Raw genomic sequence first — 21,573 nt, forward strand, 5'->3', positions numbered from 1 at the left:
GCTGGTTTTCCACCACCAAAGACCTCCTTCAAGACGATTGGACAAGAGATCCTCATGAATCTGGTTGAGTGAACGCCAAGAGTGTGGAAAACTGTAAAAGCAAATGGAGGCTCCTTTGAAGAATCTAAAATATATTTTCATGTTGTTTAACACTTTTTGTTGGTTACTACATGATTCCATATGTGTTATTTTATAGTTGTGATGTCTTCACTATTATTCTACAACGTAGAACATAGTAAAACTAAAGAAAACTCAACCTCTGACCAGAACTGTAGACTTGGGGTATAATATTCTGCCCACATGAATTCATTTATATAGGCCAATGTTTTTTATTTGTAGTCATACATGATTTAATGAAAAATCATTAAACATACACATTTAATAACAGACTCATAAACACAATCATTCAATGCTTCCCCAGCGCTCCACAGCTTCCCCTTCCCCGGCGCTCCACAGCTTCCCCTTCCCCAGCTTCCCCTTCCCTCCACAGCGCTTCCCCTTCCCTCCACAGCTTCCCCTTCCCCGGCGCTCCACAGCTTCCCCTTCCCCGGCGCTCCACAGCTTCCCCGGGAAAGTCCATGTATTTTAGCCTCACACAGACGAAAGAGTAGCAGAGGAAGGAGTTCGCTGCAGAGTTCGCTGTAAAATGTTACACGTTGTGGCAGTGCTTCGGTTCTGGGGTTATGTTCTGTGAATCGTGTTCTCTCCTTGTGCCTCAGTCTCTGCCCTCTCTGCGTCCATGTATGCCTGGACAGACCTCCACAGGGCTTGGATGTTCCCCTCTCCGAACCCTGACGCACCTCTCCTCTCTATCAGCTCCAGGAAGAAGGTGTCCTCTGAGAAGATGGGCTTGGTGAACACCTGGAGCAGGTATCTGTTTAAGAGGGAATGAGAAGATGGGTGAACGTCTGGAGCAGGTATCTGTTTAAGAGGGAATGAGAAGATGGGTGAACGTCTGGAGCAGGTATCTGTTTAAGAGGGAATGAGAAGATGGGTGAACGTCTGGAGCAGGTATCTGTTTAAGAGGGAATGAGAAGATGGGTGAACGTCTGGAGCAGGTATCTGTTTAAGAGGGAATGAGAAGATGGGTGAACGTCTGGAGCAGGTATCTGTTTGAGAAGAGGGAATGAGAAGATGGGTCAACGTCTGGAGCAGGTATCTGTTTAGAGGGAATGAGATGATGGGTGAACGTCTGGAGCAGGTCTCTGTTTAGAGGGAATGAGAAGATGGGCTTGGTGAACGCCTGGAGCAGGTATCTGTTTAGAGGGAATGAGAAGATGGGCTTGGTCAACGTCTGGAGCAGGTATCTGTTTAGAGGGAATGAGAAGAGAGGAAAACATAGGTTAGATATATCGGGTAGCTTCGACCTCAGTCAGTCAGTAAAAGGACACTGGGTGTCTCACTTCCTTGAAGGTGGTTTCTGATCATCATTAGAAAACATTTATACTCTGACTGACCAACCTCTACACGCTGACCTCTACACGCTGACCTCTACACGCTGACCTCTACACGCTGACCTCTACACGCTGACCTGACCTACACTGCTGACCTCTACACGCTGACCTCTACACGCTGACCTCTACACGCTGACCTCTACACGCTGACCTCTACACGCTGACCTCTACACGCTGACCTCTACACGCTGACCTCTACACGCTGACCTCTACACGCTGACCTCTACACGCTGACCTCTACACGCTGACCTCTACACTCTGTGTTGTGATGAAGCAGAGCAGTAGACATACTGCGGTCTCAGAGCTGAAATAAAGTACTGTATTGAAAACCCACAACAGTCTTTAAGGAACACTAGCATTTGATACCTACAGGCTAATGAATCTGGTACCTTTTCTTCTGCGTGTCCGTAGTCTGACAGGACGGGTCAGTCTGGACCTGGCGCAGGTCTGTGTCCAGGAGGATGCTGTGCTGAGACAGCATCTGGGGGTCGTAACCTGCGTCCTCCATCTCCTGCTGCTTACCCACCTGCCACAGGACAGACACAGGGGTCAACGAGCACACGAGCACAGTGGTAGTTCGACTTCCTGCCACAGGACAGACACAGTGGTAGTAGACATAAGGAGCCTCAGTCAGTAAAAGGACACTGGGTGTCTCCCAAGGAGCTGTAAGACCTGGGATGCGTCCTCAACGTAGTGGAGAGGAAATCAACCAACAACACTAACAGTGTTCAATCACGCTACAACTTCCCACTTCCGGTAAACAACTTCCTGTCGTGTTCAATCACGCTACAACTTCCCACTTCCGGTAAACAACTTCCTGTCGTGTTCAATCACGCTACAACTTCCCACTTCCGGTAAACAACTTCCTGTCGTGTTCAATCACGCTACAACTTCCCACTTCCGGTAAACAACTTCCTGTCGTGTTCAATCACGCTACAACTTCCCACTTCCGGTAAACAACTTGTAGACGCATGTAGAGCTACAGAGGACGGTTTGGGTTCCTTTAAATGATACATGTACTGGAACCACAATGCATTGGGGCATCTCACACACCTGTTTCAGTCACAAGTGAGAGACGGACGGACATGAGTGAGAGACGGGCGGACGGACATGAGTGAGAGACGGGCGGACGGACATGAGTGAGAGACGGGCGGGCGGACATGCGTGAGAGACGGGCGGGCGGACATGCGTGAGAGACGGGCGGGCGGACATGCGTGAGAGACGGGCGGGCGGACATGCGTGAGAGACGGGCGGGCGGACATGCGTGAGAGACGGGCGGGCGGACATGCGTGAGAGACGGGCGGGCGGACATGCGTGAGAGACGGGCGGGCGGACATGCGTGAGAGACGGGGCGGGCGGACATGCGTGAGAGACGGGCGGGCGGACATGCGTGAGAGACGGGCGGGCGGACATGCGTGAGAGACGGGCGGGCGGACATGCGTGAGAGACGGGCGGACGGACATGAGTGAAGGAGATTGTAGATTATGAAAAGTGCTATAAAAAGTTAAATAAATGTATAATTATTAGGTGCAATCAATATGGTAGTAGCTCCACCCTGCTCTCTGATTGGCTAAGTGGAAGTTTCACCATATTGCTTATGCCAATCAAATCCTCTAGGTCTTTCCATTTGGGATGAGCCATTGGGTGCCATGGTGACTGAGTGAGACAAACCTCCGTGTAGTAGGCAGGAGGAGGAGAGAAGAAGTGGACTCCTGCCTGGCCCATGGTCTGTGCTGTGGACACTATGTCCTGTGTGTACAATCCAATGTGCTGGATCCCTGGGCCTCCGTGCTGCTCCAGAAAGGTGTCCACCTGGTTCCTGCCTGAAACAGACACCATTCAGACCGAGATAGACAAGATTCAGGTCTCGGCAGGTGGTAATTCATTATAATGAAAATTGGTCATGGGTAAATGCATTGGCTCTTTCTCTCAAGCCATCTATTCCTCACACCGTCTCTCCTAACTAGAGGTTGACACCGGAAACAGGACACCCGCAGGATGTTACCGGTCCCACCCGGTTCTGGTAGGAATGGGAGTGAAGTTCTAGAGTCCATCTCGGGACAGGATCAACAGTCTATACTAATAGTTATAAACTGAGTTTTTAGGTGCAGATTTATGTCATGTGTGGAGCATTTCTTCAAAACAACAGTGTAGCAATTTGAGTAAAGAAAATAAAAGGTCATTTCCCCCTCGGCTCACTCTGGCGTCAGTCATTAGGTTACTTCAGATGCTAACCGACATTACCAGGCTACATTATGAAGTCTTAAATGGAGGAATAACAAGGTCTTGTTGCAGCCAAGGTCCCATCACAGCCAAGGACCCATCACTGCCAAGGACCCATCACTATCATTACAGCCAAGGACCCATCACTATCATCACAGCCAAGGACCCATCACTATCATCACAGCCAAGGACCCATCACTATCATCACAGCCAAGGACCCATCACTATCATTACAGCCAAGGACCCATCACTATCATTACAGCCAAGGACCCATCACTATCATTACAGCCAAGGACCCATCACTAACATTACAGCCAAGGTCCCATCACAGCCAAGGACCCATCACTAACATCACAGCCAAGGACCCATCACAGGACCCATCACTAACATTACAAGGACCCATCACTAACATACAGCCAAGGACCCATCACTATCATTACAGCCAAGGACCCATCACTACATTACAGCCAAGGTCCCATCACAGCCAAGGACCCATCACTAACATCACAGCCAAGGACCCATCACAGCCAAGGACCCATCACTAACATCACAGCCAAGGACCCATCACAAACATCACAGCCAAGGACCCATCACAGCCAAGGACCCATCACTAACATCATACAGCCAAGGACCCATCACTAACAATACAGCCAAGGACCCATCACTAACAATACAGCCAAGGACCCATCACACAATACAGCCAAGGACCCATCACTAACATTACAGCCAAGGACCCATCACTAACATTACAGCCAAGGTCCCATCACTAACATTACAGCCATCACTAACATTACAGCCAAGGTCCCATCACTAACATTACAGCCAAGGTCCCATCACTAACATTACCCATCACTAACATTACAGCCAAGGTCCCATCACTAACATTACAGCCAAGGACCCATCACTAACATTACAGCCAAGGACCCATCACTAACATTACAGCCAAGGACCCATCACTAACATTACAGCCAAGGACCCATCACTAACATTACAGCCAAGGACCCATCCCATCCTAACATCACAGCCAAGGACCCATCACTAACATTACAGCCAAGGACCCATCACTAACATTACAGCCAAGGACCCATCACTAACATTACAGCCAAGGACCCATCACAGCCAAGGACCCATCACTAACATCACAGCCAAGGACCCATCACAGCCAAGGACCCATCACTAACATCACAGCCAAGGACCCATCACTAACATTACAGCCAAGGACCCATCACAGCCAAGGACCCATCACTAACATTACAGCCAAGGACCCATCACAGCCAAGGACTAACATTACAGCCAAGGACATTACAGCCAAGGACCCATCACTAACATTACAGCCAAGGACCCATCACTAACATTACAGCCAAGGATCCATCACTAACATCACAGCCAAGGACCCCATCACAGCCAAGGACCCATCACTAACATTACAGCCAAGGACCCATCACAGCCAAGGACCCATCACTAACATTACAGCCAAGGACCCATCTAACTAACATTACAGCCAAGGACCCATCACTAACATTACAGCCAAGGACCCATCACTAACATTACAGCCAAGGACCCATCACTAACATCACAGCCAAGGACCCATCACAGCCAAGGACCCATCACTAACATTACAGCCAAGGACCCATCACAGCCAAGGACCCATCACTAACATTACAGCCAAGGACCCATCACAGCCAAGGACCCATCACTAACATTACAGCCAAGGACCCATCACTAACATTACAGCCAAGGACCCATAACATTACAGCCAAGGACCCATCACTAACATTACAGCCAAGGACCCATCACTAACATTACAGCCAAGGATCCCATACAGCCAAGGACCCATCACTAACATTACAGCCAAGGACCCATACAGCCAAGGACCCATCACTAACATTACAGCCAAGGACCCATCGCTAACATTACAGCCAAGGACCCATCACAGCCAAGGACCCATCACTAACATTACAGCCAAGGACCCATCGCTAACATTACAGCCAAGGACCCATCGCTAACATTACAGCCAAGGACCCATCACTAACATTACAGCCAAGGACCCATCACTAACATTACAGCCAAGGACCCATCACTAACATTACAGCCAAGGACCCATCTAACATTAACACCCATCACTAACACAGCCAAGGACCCATCACAGCCAAGGACCCATCACTAACATTACAGCCAAGGACCCATCACTAACATTACAGCCAAGGACCCATCACAGCCAAGGACCCATCACTAACATTACAGCCAAGGACCCATCACTAACATCACAGCCAAGGACCCATCACAGCCAAGGATCCCATCAGCCTAACATCACAGCCAAGGACCCATCACTAACATCACAGCCAAGGACCCATCACTAACATCACAGCCAAGGACCCCTAACATCAGCCTAGGACCCATCACTAACATTACAGCCAAGGACCCATCACTAACATTACAGCCAAGGACCCATCACTAACATTACAGCCAAGGACCCATCACTAACATTACAGCCAAGGACCCATCACAGCCAAGGACCCATCACTAACATTACAGCCAAGGACCCATCACTAACATTACAGCCAAGGACCCATCACTAACATCACAGCCAAGGACCCATCACAGCCAAGGACCCATCACTAACATCACAGCCAAGGACCCATCACAGCCAAGGACCCATCACTAACATCACAGCCAAGGACCCATCACAGCCAAGGACCCATCACTAACATTACAGCCAAGGACCAAGGACCCATCGCTAACATTACAGCCAAGGACCCATCGCTAACATTACAGCCAAGGACCCATCGCTAACATTACAGCCAAGGACCCATCACTAACATTACAGCCAAGGACCCATCACTAACATTACAGCCAAGGACCCATCACTAACATTACAGCCAATGACCCATCACTAACATTACAGCCAATGACCCATCACTAACATTACAGCCAAGGACCCATCACTAACATTACAGCCAAGGACCCATCACTAACATTACAGCCAAGGTCCCATCGCTAACATTACAGCCAAGGACCCATCGCTAACATTACAGCCAAGGACCCATCGCTAACATTACAGCCAAGGACCCATCGCTAACATTACAGCCAAGGACCCATCGCTAACATTACAGCCAAGGACCCATCAAGGACCCATAACATTACAGCCACAGGACCCATCACTAACATTACAGCCAAGGACCCATCACTAACATTACAGCCAAGGACCCATCACTAACATCACAGCCAAGGACCCATCATCACAGCCAAGGACCCATCCCATCACTAACATTACAGCCAAGGACCCATCACTAACATTACAGCCAAGGACCCATCACTAACATCACAGCCAAGGACCCATCACTAACATACAGCCAAGGTCCCATCACTAACATCACAGCCAAGGTCCCATCACTAACATCACAGCCAAGGTCCCATCACTAACATCACAGCCAAGGTCCCATCACTAACATCACAGCCAAGGTCCCATCACTAACATCACAGCCAAGGTCCCATCACTAACATTACAGCCAAGGTCCCATCACTAACATTACAGCCAAGGACCCATCACTAACATCACAGCCAAGGACCCATCACTAACATTACAGCCAAGGTCCCATCACTAACATTACAGCCAAGGTCCCATCACTAACATCACAGCCAAGCCTTTGTTGTCAAAGACAACTCAGAAAACACGACTTTTTTTAAATGCTGAGGTTTAATCAAATAGTCTACCAACAGGAGAGCTGGACAAGCGGCATAGCTAAACCCCCGACAACTTTACCATCAAGCCCAAGCAGCCTGAAGCAGCATAGCTAAACCCCCGACAACTTTACCATCAAGCCCAAGCAGCCTGAAGCAGCATAGCTAAACCCCCAACAACTTTACCATCAAGCCCAAGCAGCCTGAAGCAGCATAGCTAAACCCCCCCAACTTGTGCTGTACTGCCACTTTAGGGGTTCTTGTATTTATTTAGGTTGACGTTGTAAATGTTAATCTGTTGAAAAACATGCACAGTGCTCAGATGTAGGCTACAGAGTCACACTAGTAGTGAACAGACCATCCTGCAGGGGGCGCTGTCCTCATCCTCCAGCCCTCATCCATCTATTTAAGTCATTTAGAATAGATTCTCATCCAGAGAGACTTAGAACTTCAGTCAGAACATTTAACTAAAATTAGGCAATACAACCACATATTGAATTTAACTCAATTTTCATTCCCATGTCAACCTCTAAATCAAATCAAATTTTATTTGTCACATACACATGGTTAGCAGATGTTAATGCGAGTGTAGCGAAATGCTTGTGCTTCTAGTTCCGACAATGCAGTAATAACGAACATCTAACTAACAATTCCAAAACTCTACTCCTAACCTCCTCAAATCCTATTAAATATGAGGGACCTTTGACCTTCCAAAATAGGTGAGAAAGAGGAGAAGAGAGGATTTGAGGAAGCACGGAAAAACATTTTAAGAAATGAGCGGTATAACTCTCTGAAAGTGATGACCTTGGTCAGGCAGCGACTCCGCGATGACAAACTTGCAGTCCGGTTGCTTGTCATCTGTGAAGGGAAGCTTGATTCCGGTTTGGCTGCATTTCCAGTACTCCATGGCTGTGAGACGCAGTCCAATGCCCTCCGTGTTCAGAACATAGCCCTCATCCACATCCTCATTACTAAGGGAAACAGACAGAATCCATTTATTTATTGTCCCAGGTGAGACATTTGTAAAAAGATGGAAAAAAACCCCAACACTTACAGAAAGAGCATCTATTTGTCTTCATTGTTAATCCCATAGACATGCTATTTAATCAGTATTAAAATGCCTAATTATAGAGTTTATCCTTATAGCGTAGCCTGGGTACCAAACCCAGTTTGTGCTATCATTCCACATGTTTGGCTTATGGCACAGAGTCTAACAGGTCTGGTGCCCAACCCAAACAAAAAATGTTCTATACTCACAATAAACTTCCATTCATATCACATGATCAATAATCATCATCTAACAATTCATTATTTTCAAATTGCAGAATCATTACATACATTTTTTTTTAAAGCCACTTAACCTGTCAATGAAGAACCTGTGGAAGCCAAAGTGCCTCTCATACCAGCTCATCACTTGCGGTGTGCACCGTCTCGGACAAGCATAGGTGATGTGATCAAAATGAGTGACTGGACAAGAAGACTCCGTACTCTTAGACACCGGTGTGCCGTTTTCCGTCACGTTTTCAACCTCCTGAAACCCGGGTAAGAAACTCCCCTTGTATTTACTCGTGTCAATGAGCGTGTGGTTGACATTTCCCATGATTGATTTGACGACTGAATAGGTGACAATCCCTTTCTCGTCACACACCTCTGTCGGAGGCACCAAGAAATCGCAGCCAAGGTTGCGAAGGGACTTGAATGACCTTTCCACGTTTTCTACTTCGAAACAGACGTTAGACGCGGTGTCGACGGAATAGTGTGGGTTGACATCGTAGAGACATTTCGGATCCTTGTCGTTCTTTATCCCGGTTTGAATGTTGTTCGTCCATCCCGGTTCCGTTCTGAAGGAGAAATCCCTCTCTTGCTCGATAGTGTTACTCCATTCAATGGTCTTTCATTGACGACGAAAACTGCCGCTCCTTTCCTGAAAGCCAACTGTTTTGACTTCTCCGTCAACCTCGCAACAAATAAATTAAACTTAAATTTAGAAACAAGTTCATACGCTATTTTATCCACGTTTGTAACGTGAAGTGAAATGTGGTGCAACCGGCTCAAGGAGGCTGCCATCTTGTTATGATGGTAGGCTGGCGCGTGTGTGTCACCGAAAAGTAAAATATTTTATAACAGGATCCAGTTTGACAATTAGGGCTGATACAATGCTAAATATAAATAACCCCAGTTTAAATAAAAAGAACCAATCACTGTGTGTCTGACTGGGCCAGGCGAGTGTCACTTCCGTTGGGCATTACATCTGTCAGTCTCTCTCCCAGCCAATGACATTTGGTCCAGTCCGTTCGAACGTCCCCTGGGCCCCCCAGCTTCCCATCTCTGATTCGTGGTGACATCTGGATGTATATAAAAATAACAAATTATTCAAACGTTGAACTCATTGTTATGCATGAATAGTTAAGATAACTGACTAGTTAGTACTTAGCATTAACAAACTGGAGACGAACCACTGATGTAGACCATTTGTCTTGCGCAAGGATTTAATGACGGAAACAAAACCTACGAAAAATTAAAAATGTTGGTTGTGTATTTCTTAAACTGCTGCATTGTCCAATTGGAATTAATATAATTCTAGTGGTGTCCTATTATATGAACATACTAACATTATATAATGAATATATTCATATTATACTAACATTATAAAATGAATATATTAATATTATACTAACATTATATAATGAATATATTAATATTATACTAACATTATATAATGAATATATTCATATCATACTAATATTATACTATTATATTAACATTATACTTTGTATTTAATGTCATAATATTATACTCATTTATATGAACTACTCATCCAGGGTGAGGATATTAGCCTAGTGGTTAGAGTGTTGGACTAGTAACTGGAAGGTTGCAAGTTCAAACCCCCGACTACATTACTACTACTACTTAACAGGCAGTTAACCCACTGTTCCTAGGCCGTCATTGAAAATAAGAATTTGTTCTTAACTGACTTGCCTGGTTAAATAAAGGTTAAATAAAGGTTATTATACTAAATAAAGCAAATATAAAATCTTACAGCTCCTAGACAGGTATGTTACATATCAGCTGACCAGTGACCAGATCTTACAGCTCCTAGATAGGTATGTTACATATCAGCTGACCAGTGACCAGATCTTACAGCTCCTAGATAGGTATGTTACATATCAGCTGACCAGTGACCAGATCTTACAGCTCCTAGATAGGTATGTTACATATCAGCTGACCAGTGACCAGATCTTACAGCTCCTAGATAGGTAGGTATGTTACAGATCAGCTGACCAGTGACCAGATCTTACAGCTCCTAGATAGGTATGTTACATATCAGCTGACCAGTGACCAGAGGATCTTACAGCTCCTAGATAGGTATGTTACATATCAGCTGACCAGTGACCAGATCTTACAGCTCCTAGATAGGTATGTTGCTGACCAGTGACCAGATCTTACAGCTCCTAGACAGGTATGTTACATATCAGCTGACCAGTGATCAGATCTTACAGCTCCTAGATAGGTATGTTACATATCAGCTGACCAGTGATCAGATCTTACAGCTCCTAGATAGGTATGTTACATATCAGCTGACCAGTGATCAGATCTTACAGCTCCTAGATAGGTATGTTACAGATCAGCTGACCAGTGACCAGATCATATACTGTAATATGGTAAACTGATGCCCAACTGCACAGTCAATGAGGTGGCACGCAACCATTGGTTGATGCAATGCAATGCCTGCACATCTATTTGGGCAGGATCTCGACCACCACTTCCTCCCAAAACAGCCCTAGAGCTCTACCCCATTCTTGGAGCATGCAGGTCCCTAGTCTAGTCATGTGATGTGTTTCCTGGGAAAGCAGAGGGAGAAAGAGAAAATGTTTAGTTCAAACTGAACCAAAACCATTCTACTAATTAATCCACAAAGCCGTCAAGGTTTTATGCCCTTTAAAACAGCCCTTTCACCCTTCAATGGACTGATTTTGGACAGGGCATCTGTCTGTATTCACTCTCACATTTCTTCTCCTCTCCTCTCTTCACTCTCACCCCTCGTTCCTCCTCTCCTCTCATCTCTTGTTCCTCATCTCCTCTCTTCACACTCTCCCTCATTCCTCTTCTCCTCTCATCTCTCGTTCCTCTTCTCCTCTCTTCACACTCTCCCTCGCTCCTCCTCTCCTCTCTTCTCTTCACTCTCTCCCTCATTCCTCTTCTCCTCTCATCTCTCGTTCCTCTTCTCCTCTCTTCACACTCTCCCTCGCTCCTCCTCTCCTCTCTTCTCTTCACTCTCTCCCTCATTCCTCCAATCCTCCAATTGTTGTGCTGTGTTCACTTTTACAGGAAGGTGGTCGCGGCGGCCCTTCTTTTTGCCATCGGACCTTGTCATCAAAGTCTGGCATTCTCTGGATGTATAGTTCTTTCAAGACAACTGGGAACTCTATTATGACGTCAGTGATCTTCAGGTCGGAGTTCTAGAAGGAGGCTTGAGTTCTCGACTTGGACTTCCGATTTGAATGACCGTCCAAATCGTATTTTCACAGTGGGAGCTCGTTTTTTTCAGAGTTCCCAGTTGTCTTGAACTCACTAAAGTCTGAGATTTCCCAGTTCCGAGTTTCCAGTTGTTTTGAATGCGGCAGAAGTCAAACTGGATTGACAGCGTGGTCAATGTAGTCAACCTTTTCTGGCCCATGGGTGTTGCACGTGAATGTTTATCCTTTTAAGATTGGAAAAGAGACTCTTAATCCCAGACTTAGACCACACACCCTTTCCACTGAATAGCAGGCTAGTGATTGCTTTGTAACGCTTGCTGTTAGCCACGGATTCCTTCCAAACCACTCAATGTTGAATTTGTGATTTCAAACTTGTTGTGTAATGTTTATGTCCAATGTCCGATGAGCACCGATTAGGTTTTATCTAGACTTTCTCTTCATATGACAAAGATTGAAAAGGATGTGCCAGTATATAGTTGACTTGATTCAGGATGATGACTGCTAGCTAAGATTTTGAAAGTATGATGTTGACATGATCAGTCCAATCAAAGCTACGGTAGATATAACGTGATTTGACATCATTTTATCTGTGGCCAATGACCTTGAGCCTTCTTGGACGGGCACTTCTAATGTAAATCTATAGCAGCATCAAAGGGGCTTGAATTTTTGAGCTCTCCCTGTGGATTTGGCGGTGACGTAGTGTCCCTATGAGTGACAGAACACTGAGCCAATCACGGCGCAACTAGAGAACATTACCAACCCCTATGCGCTGTATTTTCCACCCGCTGCCCCACCACCACAGAAAGCACTGAGCTTGGCTGAAACACCTGCATTTTGGAGCTGCCTTACTCAAGAAAGCAAACGAGAGACCATGTTCATATGTGGCTTTATTAACTCAATGATGCATTTTTTTTTTACATTGTTTGCAAATGTGACACGTATTAATGCCAAAATAACATGCAAAACAGTGCAAACCAGATGGGATGGCGTATCGCTGCAGAATGCTGTAGTAGCCATGCTGGTTAAGTGTGCCTTGAATTCTAAATCAATCACAGACAGTGTCACCAGCATAGCACCATCACACCTCCTCCTCCATGCTTCACGGTGGGAACCACACATGCAGAGATCATCCGTTCACCTACTCTGTGTCTCACAAAGACACGGCGGTTGGAACAAAAATCTCACATTTGGACTCATCAGACGAAAAGACAGATTTCCACCGGTCTAATGTTCATTGCTCGTGTTTCTTGGCCCAAGCAAGTCTCTTCTTCTCATTGGTCTCCTATTTAGTAGCGGTTTCTTTGCAGCAATTGGAACATGAAGGCCTGATTCACACAGTCTCCTCTGAACAGTTGATGTTGAGATGTCTGTTACTTGAACTCTGTGAAGCATTTATTTGGGCAGCAATTACAGAGGCTGGTATCTGTAATGAACTTATCCTTCACAACCAAGGTAACTCTGGGTGTTCCTTTCCTGTGGCGGTGATGAGAGACAGTTTCATCATAGCGCTTGATGGTTTTTGTGACTGCACTTGAAGAAACTTTAAAAGTTCTTGAAATGTTCCATATTGACTGGCCTTCATGTCTTAAAGTAATGATGGACTGTTGTTTCTCTTTGATTATTTGAGCTGTTCTTGCCATAATATGGACTTGGTCTTTTACCAAATAGGGATATCTTCTGTATACCACCCCTACCTTGTCACAACATAACTGATTGGCTCAAACGCATTAAGAAGGAAAGAAAGTCCACAAATGAACGTTTAACAAGGCACACCTGTTAATTGAAATGCATTCCAGGTGATTATCTCCTGAAGCTGGTTGAGAGAATGCCAAGAGTGTTGCAAAGCTGGCATCAAGACAAAGGGTGGCTACTTTGAAGAATCTCAAATAAATATAAAATATATTTTGATTCGATTAACACTTTTTTTGGTTACTACGTGATTCCATATGTGTTATTTCATATTTTTGATGTCTTCACAATTATTCTACAATGTAGAAAATATATTTAAAAAAAGAAAAACCTTTGAATGAGTAGGTGTGTTCAAACTTTTGACTGGTGCTGTTTATATATATATATATATATATATATATATATATATATATATATAGCTAAACAGGTGAGCATTTTGAAGTGTCACAGTGGTTCTTTTAGCTAAACAGCTGAGCATTTTGAAGTGTCACAGTGGTTCTTTTATCTAAACAGCTGAGCATTTTGAAGTGTCACAGTGGTTCTTTTAGAAAAAATGTAACTTGCAAGAATATGGACATTTTCCCAGAAAGGAAGTGACGAAGCGAGAAGATTTGTCTGCCCGTGCCAGTTAAGTCCCTTTTTTATATGGAGGTCTAGAAGAGAGTGTCGAATTACATGAGGATTATTACCTGAGGATTATTACCTGAGGATTATACGATCTAATTAAGGTTTTGTAATGTTTAGGTTGCACGTGACATTATGGCAACTTTGAGAAAAATGATTTAGGGGTTATCTAGTTTGGGCAAAAGACCGTCCTCCGTCCTCTCTCCTCCATCCTCTCTCCTCTGTGATCCTGAAACCGATAAGTGTTTGAGTGGTTGAGGAGTGTGTAAATTCGTAGGCAAATGGAAAATTGTCCTCCCCTTCTCGGTAGCCACCTTTCATCGAGGATACTCGATGTGTATCCAGCAGGAGGTGAGCAGATCTAATTGATAAAAGGCCTTAGTTGTGACTGTCGTTTACACACGTACCCACTGGTGGAAAAAGTACCCAGCTGTCATACTGGAGTAAAAGTAAAGATACCTTAATAGAAAATGACTCAAGTAAAAGTGAAAGTCACCCAGTAAAATACTACTTGAGTAAAAGTCCCCAAAAAAAGTATCTGGTTTTAAATGTACTTAGGTACAGCGGTGGAAAAAGTACTCTATATTGGAGTACAAGTACTCTATATTGGAGTAAAAGTACTCTATATTGGAGTAAAAGTACTCTATATTGGAGTAAAAGTACTCTATAATGGAGTAAAAGTACTCTATATTGGAGTAAAAGTACTCTATATTGGAGTAAAAGTACTCTATATTGGAGTAAAAGTACTCTATATTGGAGTAAAAGTACTCTATATTGGAGTAAAAGTACTCTATATTGGAGTAAAAGTACTCTATATTGGAGTAAAAGTACTCTATATTGGAGTAAAAGTACTCTATATTGGAGTAAAAGTACAAAGATAATGTAAATGCTACACATCAAATTCCTGATATTAAGAAAACTAGACAGACAGGCACTCCAACACTCCAAACATAATTTACTAACGCAGTATTTTGTATTTAGTGAGTCTGCCAGATCAGAGGCAGTAGGGATGACAATGTTATATTGATAGGTGTGTGAATTGAACCATATTGCTGTCCTGACTGAGCATTTGAAATGTAACAAATACTTTTTAAGTGTCAGGGAAATTGTATGGAGTAAAAAGTACATTATTTTCTTTAGGAATGTAGTGGAGTGAAAGTAAAAGTTGTAAAAAATATAAATAGTAAATTAAATTACAGATACACCCCAAAAATACTTAAGTACTACTTTAAAGTTGATTTACTTAATTACTTTACACACCTTTGTGTATCTGCACTCTCATTGGCTAGAATCGTCCCACCTGATCTCGCCTCCTGCCTGCCTTCCTTCCTGCTTTGAGGACATGTATTTCCATCGTTAGAGCGGTCACTTAACTATCTTATATGATAAAGCCCTTGAATTGAATTGAATTGATCTTTGCATTTCCCCCCCCTCAATCTTCTTCTTCATCTCTGCCTGACTACAACCAAAAAAATGTGTATTGCCGCCACCTACTGGGTGGGGTGAAAACAAACACTTTAACGCAGAATGGGGACTGGGGGAAAGGTGAAAAACATCCCCAAAATATCTATGTACTACCAAAGAATCAGTGGTACTACTCCTTCCGTCAGATTAAAACGTCTTTCCCTTCTATCTTCGTCGCAGCCAATAAAAACACAGGCGATTTTTTCTTATGGCTCGGCATTCCGAGAGGAGAGACCTCTGAGCTTCTCAGCCAATGGTTTTGAGGTGGCGAGGAGAAATGACGCAAGGGGAGTACATCAATTGCTTGATCCTCGCGTCCTCTCTCTTCTACATTTATGTCAGTTAGCAGACGCTCTTTTCCAGAGCGACTTACAGTCGTGAGCGCATACATTTTCATTATATAAATATATTTTTTCGTACTGGGCCCCGTGGGAATTGAACCCACAACCCTGAACGCTCTACCAACTGCACACGGGATCTTCACTTCTCACCCCATTCTCGAAACCCATTGGATGACAAAACCAGAGGTCCCGCCCCTCTGACCTTGTCCTCCAATGGGTGAGGAGAGGGAGGATTACTTTAGAACGATATTGAGACTCTCCAAAGGAATTGCAATTGTGATATTACCGAGGGGTCTTTTCCGAGATGCGGTTCATTTGGCTACGTTCAGCTAAAATAACCGTTCATTTGGCTCATAAACGGTACTTCGTTCAGTAGGTATAGTGCTTAAAAATGAAGCTACCTAAAACCTTTAAAAAAAGTACAAATATCCAATGTAAAGCCCAAAAAGTTGATCCTGACATATGACTTCAAATACATTTCACCTGACCAAAATGATGTAGATGCCCTGCAAAATAAATGGAGAAACATATTAAAAAGCACGGCAAAAAAAAAATGCGTGTGGAACAGAACGAGTATCCTCACAAACGATTGTTCTTGTGGTGAAAAATTACTTATCTTCAGATACTTTTTTGTTGTTGTATAATTTATCTGCAGTTCAATCGTCGTTAATAACAGTAAGCAAATGAGAGAGTCAAATGAACCGACCTTTCATTTCACAAATGCAATTCGATTCCCGTCGTTCATCAAAAAAGGAACCGTTCACAACAACAAAAAGAACCGATCATTGTTGTTCGCGAACGATTCATCCCCACTAACCATGGAGTCCGGATTCACAACATGATGATATAAAAGAGCGAAACGGAAGGGAGCTTTACACTATAACACAGTCCCCTTTTTATATATATATATATATTTTTTTTCTCCCATTATAGTTTTACAGTGGGCAAAGATAAACATGTGAGAGAGAGAGAAAAAAAGAGGGTAAAGAAATCCACTGGAAGAACGGACTAGAAAGGCATTCAGGTTGGTGATGTTGTCTGAACCGAGGAGGAGGAAAAGTACACAGGGAAAGATACGATTCATCAATGAGCTAGGTAGCTAGGTAACTAGGTAACTAGGTAACTATAGTTTCAGTAGCTAATGACAACGACCGATTGATCGACGACAACAAAAAAAAAAAAAAAAAATGTTGTTCATTATTGAGTATAATAGGATTAGCTTAGCTCGTGGCTAACGTTAGCTAATGTTAATAGAGTGGCAAAGCTAGCTAGCAAGCTAACCGTCCGCTAACTAGCTAGCGGAGCTAACATAACTAGTTTAACGTCGAACAATATCCTTTTAAAAACGGGGGTGTTTTTATTTCAATATTTCACCCTGGTCACAGACGGTAAAACAACATGGCTGTCGGTGTTTTTACACCCCTTGACAGGTGGTGTCTCCGTAACAAAAAGTTAGCATTAGTTAGCATTTCGCGCTAGCTGACGCTAATGGTGGTGGTTTGAGTTGCTTGGCAGAGCTACAGTGTTTAGTTCAGGTACTGAAGTCTGTGGTGGGGCCCTTAGCTACTAGCTAGACAGTATGTCCTGAGTTGGGAGTGTACAGAACATGAAATTGTCCTCGGTAAGCTTTAAAAAAAAAAAACCTGAATAAAATGCAGATAAATGTGTCGTGTGTGCCAAATGGCTCATTAATGCATATGGGCATATTGAAAGATATTGTCAGTAATGTTGTAAATGTTATGTTGTGATATTGTTTAAAACCGTGTTGCAATGTTATATCCTTTAGTATGTTTAGTTCATGGAAAATGTAGGTTTGTATTGTTAATTGATTAATTAATTAGGGTTAATTGTTCTGAGGGGAGGGGCTAGCCCTACAAAAGGAGCCTCTCTCCAGTCTCTAAGGGGGATTTTTTGGATTGAGCTGTGGATGGGGCAGCATTGTTGTTAAGCTGTCCCATAAGGTAGACGTTGATGGCAGTACTGTTATTTTCTGTTCCGGAATCACTTGTAAATAAACACCTTTGCACAGAAGAACTTTTGCGGTTCCGCCATCTTTTTATTTTTATAGAGGTTAGGTTATCCAGTTTAGCCATCTGGCCTACTCTACGTGACACTTTCCAAACACTTATTATTATTATTATTATTATCTTATTGTCTGTTCAGCTAAAAAGGTTTACCCTATCCATATTAAGTATCTACCCATTTTATATATTTTTTTATGGTATGCAAACTATTTTTTTGCTGAAGTATCCCTTACATTTCTGTGCATTTATGTCTCCGCAGACAGTGCCATACTGATCCCCTTGGTAACGGGAACAGAACCGTTTTCTTTCTACCTCATCCGTGATGACCGAGGTGGGAGTGAAGTGGGCCTGCGACTACTGCACCTATGAGAACTGGCCGTCCACTGTGAAGTGCACCATGTGTCGTGCACAGTGTCCCAGCAGCCCCATAATCACAAAGGAGACCTACAATAGCAGCCCCAGCAGTCTTAGTACGGAGCCTAGTTGTGGCTGGCAGGACCCTCCAAGCCCCGAGGGAAGCTGTGGTAGCCTCCTCATCTACCCAGACTCCAGTGCCAGGCCCCGTGTCAAGCCCCCCAGCATGGCTGAGAATAGCTCCAAATGGTCCTGTCAGATGTGCACCTACTTGAACTGGCCCCGTGCCATCCGCTGTACCCAGTGTCTGTGTCAGCGCCACCAGAGGACCCCATGCAGCCCCACAGAGGCCCCCCAGACATCAGGGTCCAATGTGGGCCACCGCCCAGCCCCTCCCCCCATGGACCCTAGTACAGAGGAGTACAACGACCGGAACAGACTCAACAGACTCAACACCCGAGGTGGTGGTGGCGGCACTAGCAGTGGGCAGCACTGGACTTGCACGGCCTGTACTTACCAGAACTATCCCAAGACCCGGAAGTGCATTGTCTGCGACCACCCACAGCCTCAACCTAACAACCGGGAGGCTATTCCTATAGAGCTGGCTGGGCAGTCCGAGGAGGCTCCCTCCTCCACATCCTCAATCATCAATGAACAGGACAGAGACGGGGCCAGGTGGAGAGGGAGTGGGGGGAGCTGCAGTAGAGGGCTGAGTGGGGGACAGAGACAGGGACTGGGACAGAGGATGACTTCTCCACCCACCTCTAAGAAGGAGGCGGAGGTAAAGATGGACTTCCAGAGGATTGAGCTGGCGGCCGGGGCGATGGGCAGTGGAGAGGAGCAGCATCGCCATCCGGAGAACATTGATTTCAAGAAGACTAAACAGATTAAAAACAGGATGAGGAAAACTGACTGGCTGTTCCTTAATGCTTGTGCAGGTGAGTGAGTGGCTATTATAGGATCTAAGTTATTGTTTACTGTACATAAAGTCTTCCTGTCTGTGAATGGACGTTACAGACACAAGATGAGGTGAAAATGAATGGAACACTCTCGTTCCTGGCCACGCTGCAGGAGTTCACCCTGGTTGTCACTAACTGGCCACGCTGCAGGAGTTCACCCTGGTTGTCACTAACTGGCCACGCTGTAGTAGTTCACCCTGGTTGGCACTAACTGGCCACGCTGCAGGAGTTCACCCTGGTTGTCACTAACTGGCCACGCTGCAGGAGTTCACCCTGGTTGTCACTAACTGGCCACGCTGTAGTAGTTCACCCTGGTTGTCACTAACTGGCCACGCTGTAGTAGTTCACCCTGGTTGTCACTAACTGGCCACGCTGCAGGAGTTCACCCTGGTTGTCACTAACTGGCCACGCTGCAGTAGTTCACCCTGGTTGTCACTAACTGGCCACGCTGCAGTAGTTCACCCTGGTTGTCACTAACTGGCCACGCTGCACTAGTTCACCCTGGTTGTCACTAACTGGCCACGCTGCAGTAGTTCACCCTGGTTGTCACTAACTGGCCACGCTGCAGTAGTTCACCCTGGTTGGCACTAACTGGCCACGCTGCAGTAGTTCACCCTGGTTGTCACTAACTGGCCACGCTGCAGTAGTTCACCCTGGTTGGCACTAACTGGCCACGCTGCAGTAGTTCACCCTGGTTGTCACTAACTGGCCACGCTGCAGTAGTTCACCCTGGTTGTCACTAACTGGCCACGCTGCAGTAGTTCACCCTGGTTGTCACTAACTGGCCACGCTGCAGTAGTTCACCCTGGTTGTCACTAACTGGCCACGCTGCAGTAGTTCACCCTGGTTGGCACTAACTGGCCACGCTTTAGTAGTTCACCCTGGTTGTCACTAACTGGCCACGCTGTAGTAGTTCACCCTGGTTGTCACTAACTGGCCACGCTGCAGGAGTTCACCCTGGTTGTCACTAACTGGCCAAGCTGCACTAGTTCACCCTGGTTGTCACTAACTGGCCACGCTGCAGGAGTTCACCCTGGTTGTCACTAACTGGCCACGCTGCAGTAGTTCACCCTGGTTGTCACTAACTGGCCACGCTGCAGTAGTTCACCCTGGTTGGCACTAACTGGCCACGCTTAGTAGTTCACCCTGGTTGTCACTAACTGGCCACGCTGTAGTAGTTCACCCTGGTTGTCACTAACTGGCCACGCTGCAGGAGTTCACCCTGGTTGTCACTAACTGGCCAAGCTGCACTAGTTCACCCTGGTTGTCACTAACTGGCCACGCTGCAGGAGTTCACCCTGGTTGTCACTAACTGGCCACGCTGTAGTAGTTCACCCTGGTTGGCACTAACTGGCCACGCTGCAGGAGTTCACCCTGGTTGTCACTAACTGGCCACGCTGCAGGAGTTCACCCTGGTTGTCACTAACTGGCCACGCTGTAGTAGTTCACCCTGGTTGTCACTAACTGGCCAAGTTACAAAGTGATGAAGGGGGGGAGGTCTATAGTTAAATATCACAATATTATTTAGTAAGATATTATATAGATACTTTGACTCTCGTGTATCCATTTTGTGTTGTTAGCTAGCACTAGTCGGCTGTACCTGCGCCAAACTCTGGTATTTTTTAATCCTATAGGTTATTCATTTTAACCTAATTAACATAATACATAAATCTGTCTGTGTGTTAAGTGGTTTGTTGTTGTTGTATGGGCTGTCTCTCAATCCACAGCATCCACCAATGATGGCCCTCCATCTCTGCGGTGGGAGGCGGCCGAGCTACAGCGGTGTTTGTCTGACACGAGACATCCAGAAAATTTGATTTTTCTCAGGAAAACATTTGTAGTGTCCCAATTGTTTTGGTCTACGAACTCTATGGAAAGATGAGACTCTCACGATGGTGTTCTCAGGGTGTCCGCGTGGGTCCTTAGTCTCAAAATGTCTAAAATTCAGTTTTCTCGGGTCTTAATAGTGACGGAGTGACTACCGTGGTTCTGTTATATTGTGCCGATGCTTAATTGATGCTACGTGAGGAAAAAAATTAAATAAATGATTAAACGTTAAGAAAAATACTCAAGCCGCATATGATGATGTAGAGCGACCCACATTGGGCCTCTGTGTACACGTCTGGTCGCACGCCTGGAGAGCGACCCACATTGGGCCTCTGTGTACACGTCTGGTCGCACGCCTGGAGAGCGACCCACATGGGCCTCTGTGTACACGTCATGTCTGGTCGCACGCCTGGAGAGCGACCCACATGGGCCTCTGTGTACACGTCTGGTCGCAC

The 21,573-nt window shown here is 45.2% G+C and overlaps 2 protein-coding genes across 6 annotated transcripts in view; one reads left to right on the forward strand and one right to left on the reverse strand.

Moving 5' to 3' along the window:
• Positions 1-488: 488 nt before the first annotated feature.
• LOC112241316 (4-hydroxyphenylpyruvate dioxygenase-like protein) lies at positions 489-9,679 on the reverse strand. The gene is given in 6 exon segments (XM_042314934.1): positions 489-874; positions 1,844-1,980; positions 3,126-3,277; positions 8,163-8,329; positions 8,720-9,167; positions 9,170-9,679. Coding segments are annotated over 6 exon segments (1,353 nt in total). The 5' UTR covers positions 9,426-9,679; the 3' UTR covers positions 489-681.
• A 7,077-nt stretch (positions 9,680-16,756) lies between these two features.
• The window catches only part of LOC112237088 (ubiquitin thioesterase ZRANB1-like), a 43,490-nt gene continuing 38,673 nt past the window's right edge, over positions 16,757-21,573 (forward strand). The window contains exons 1-2 of one of the 5 annotated variants that reach the window (XM_042314936.1): positions 16,757-17,049; positions 18,238-19,270. In XM_042314936.1, coding sequence (XP_042170870.1) covers positions 18,301-19,270 — 970 coding nt within the window. In that variant the 5' untranslated portion in view covers positions 16,757-17,049; positions 18,238-18,300. Of the gene's footprint in view, positions 17,066-17,124; positions 17,576-18,237; positions 19,271-21,573 lie in introns of those variants that run through there. The other 4 variants (XM_042314935.1, XM_042314939.1, XM_042314938.1 and 1 more) reach the window with 4 other exon arrangements.

Source organism: Oncorhynchus tshawytscha, unplaced genomic scaffold (assembly GCF_018296145.1).
Source record: "Oncorhynchus tshawytscha isolate Ot180627B unplaced genomic scaffold, Otsh_v2.0 Un_contig_11611_pilon_pilon, whole genome shotgun sequence".
In the NCBI taxonomy this organism is placed as follows: Eukaryota; Metazoa; Chordata; class Actinopteri; order Salmoniformes; family Salmonidae; genus Oncorhynchus; species Oncorhynchus tshawytscha.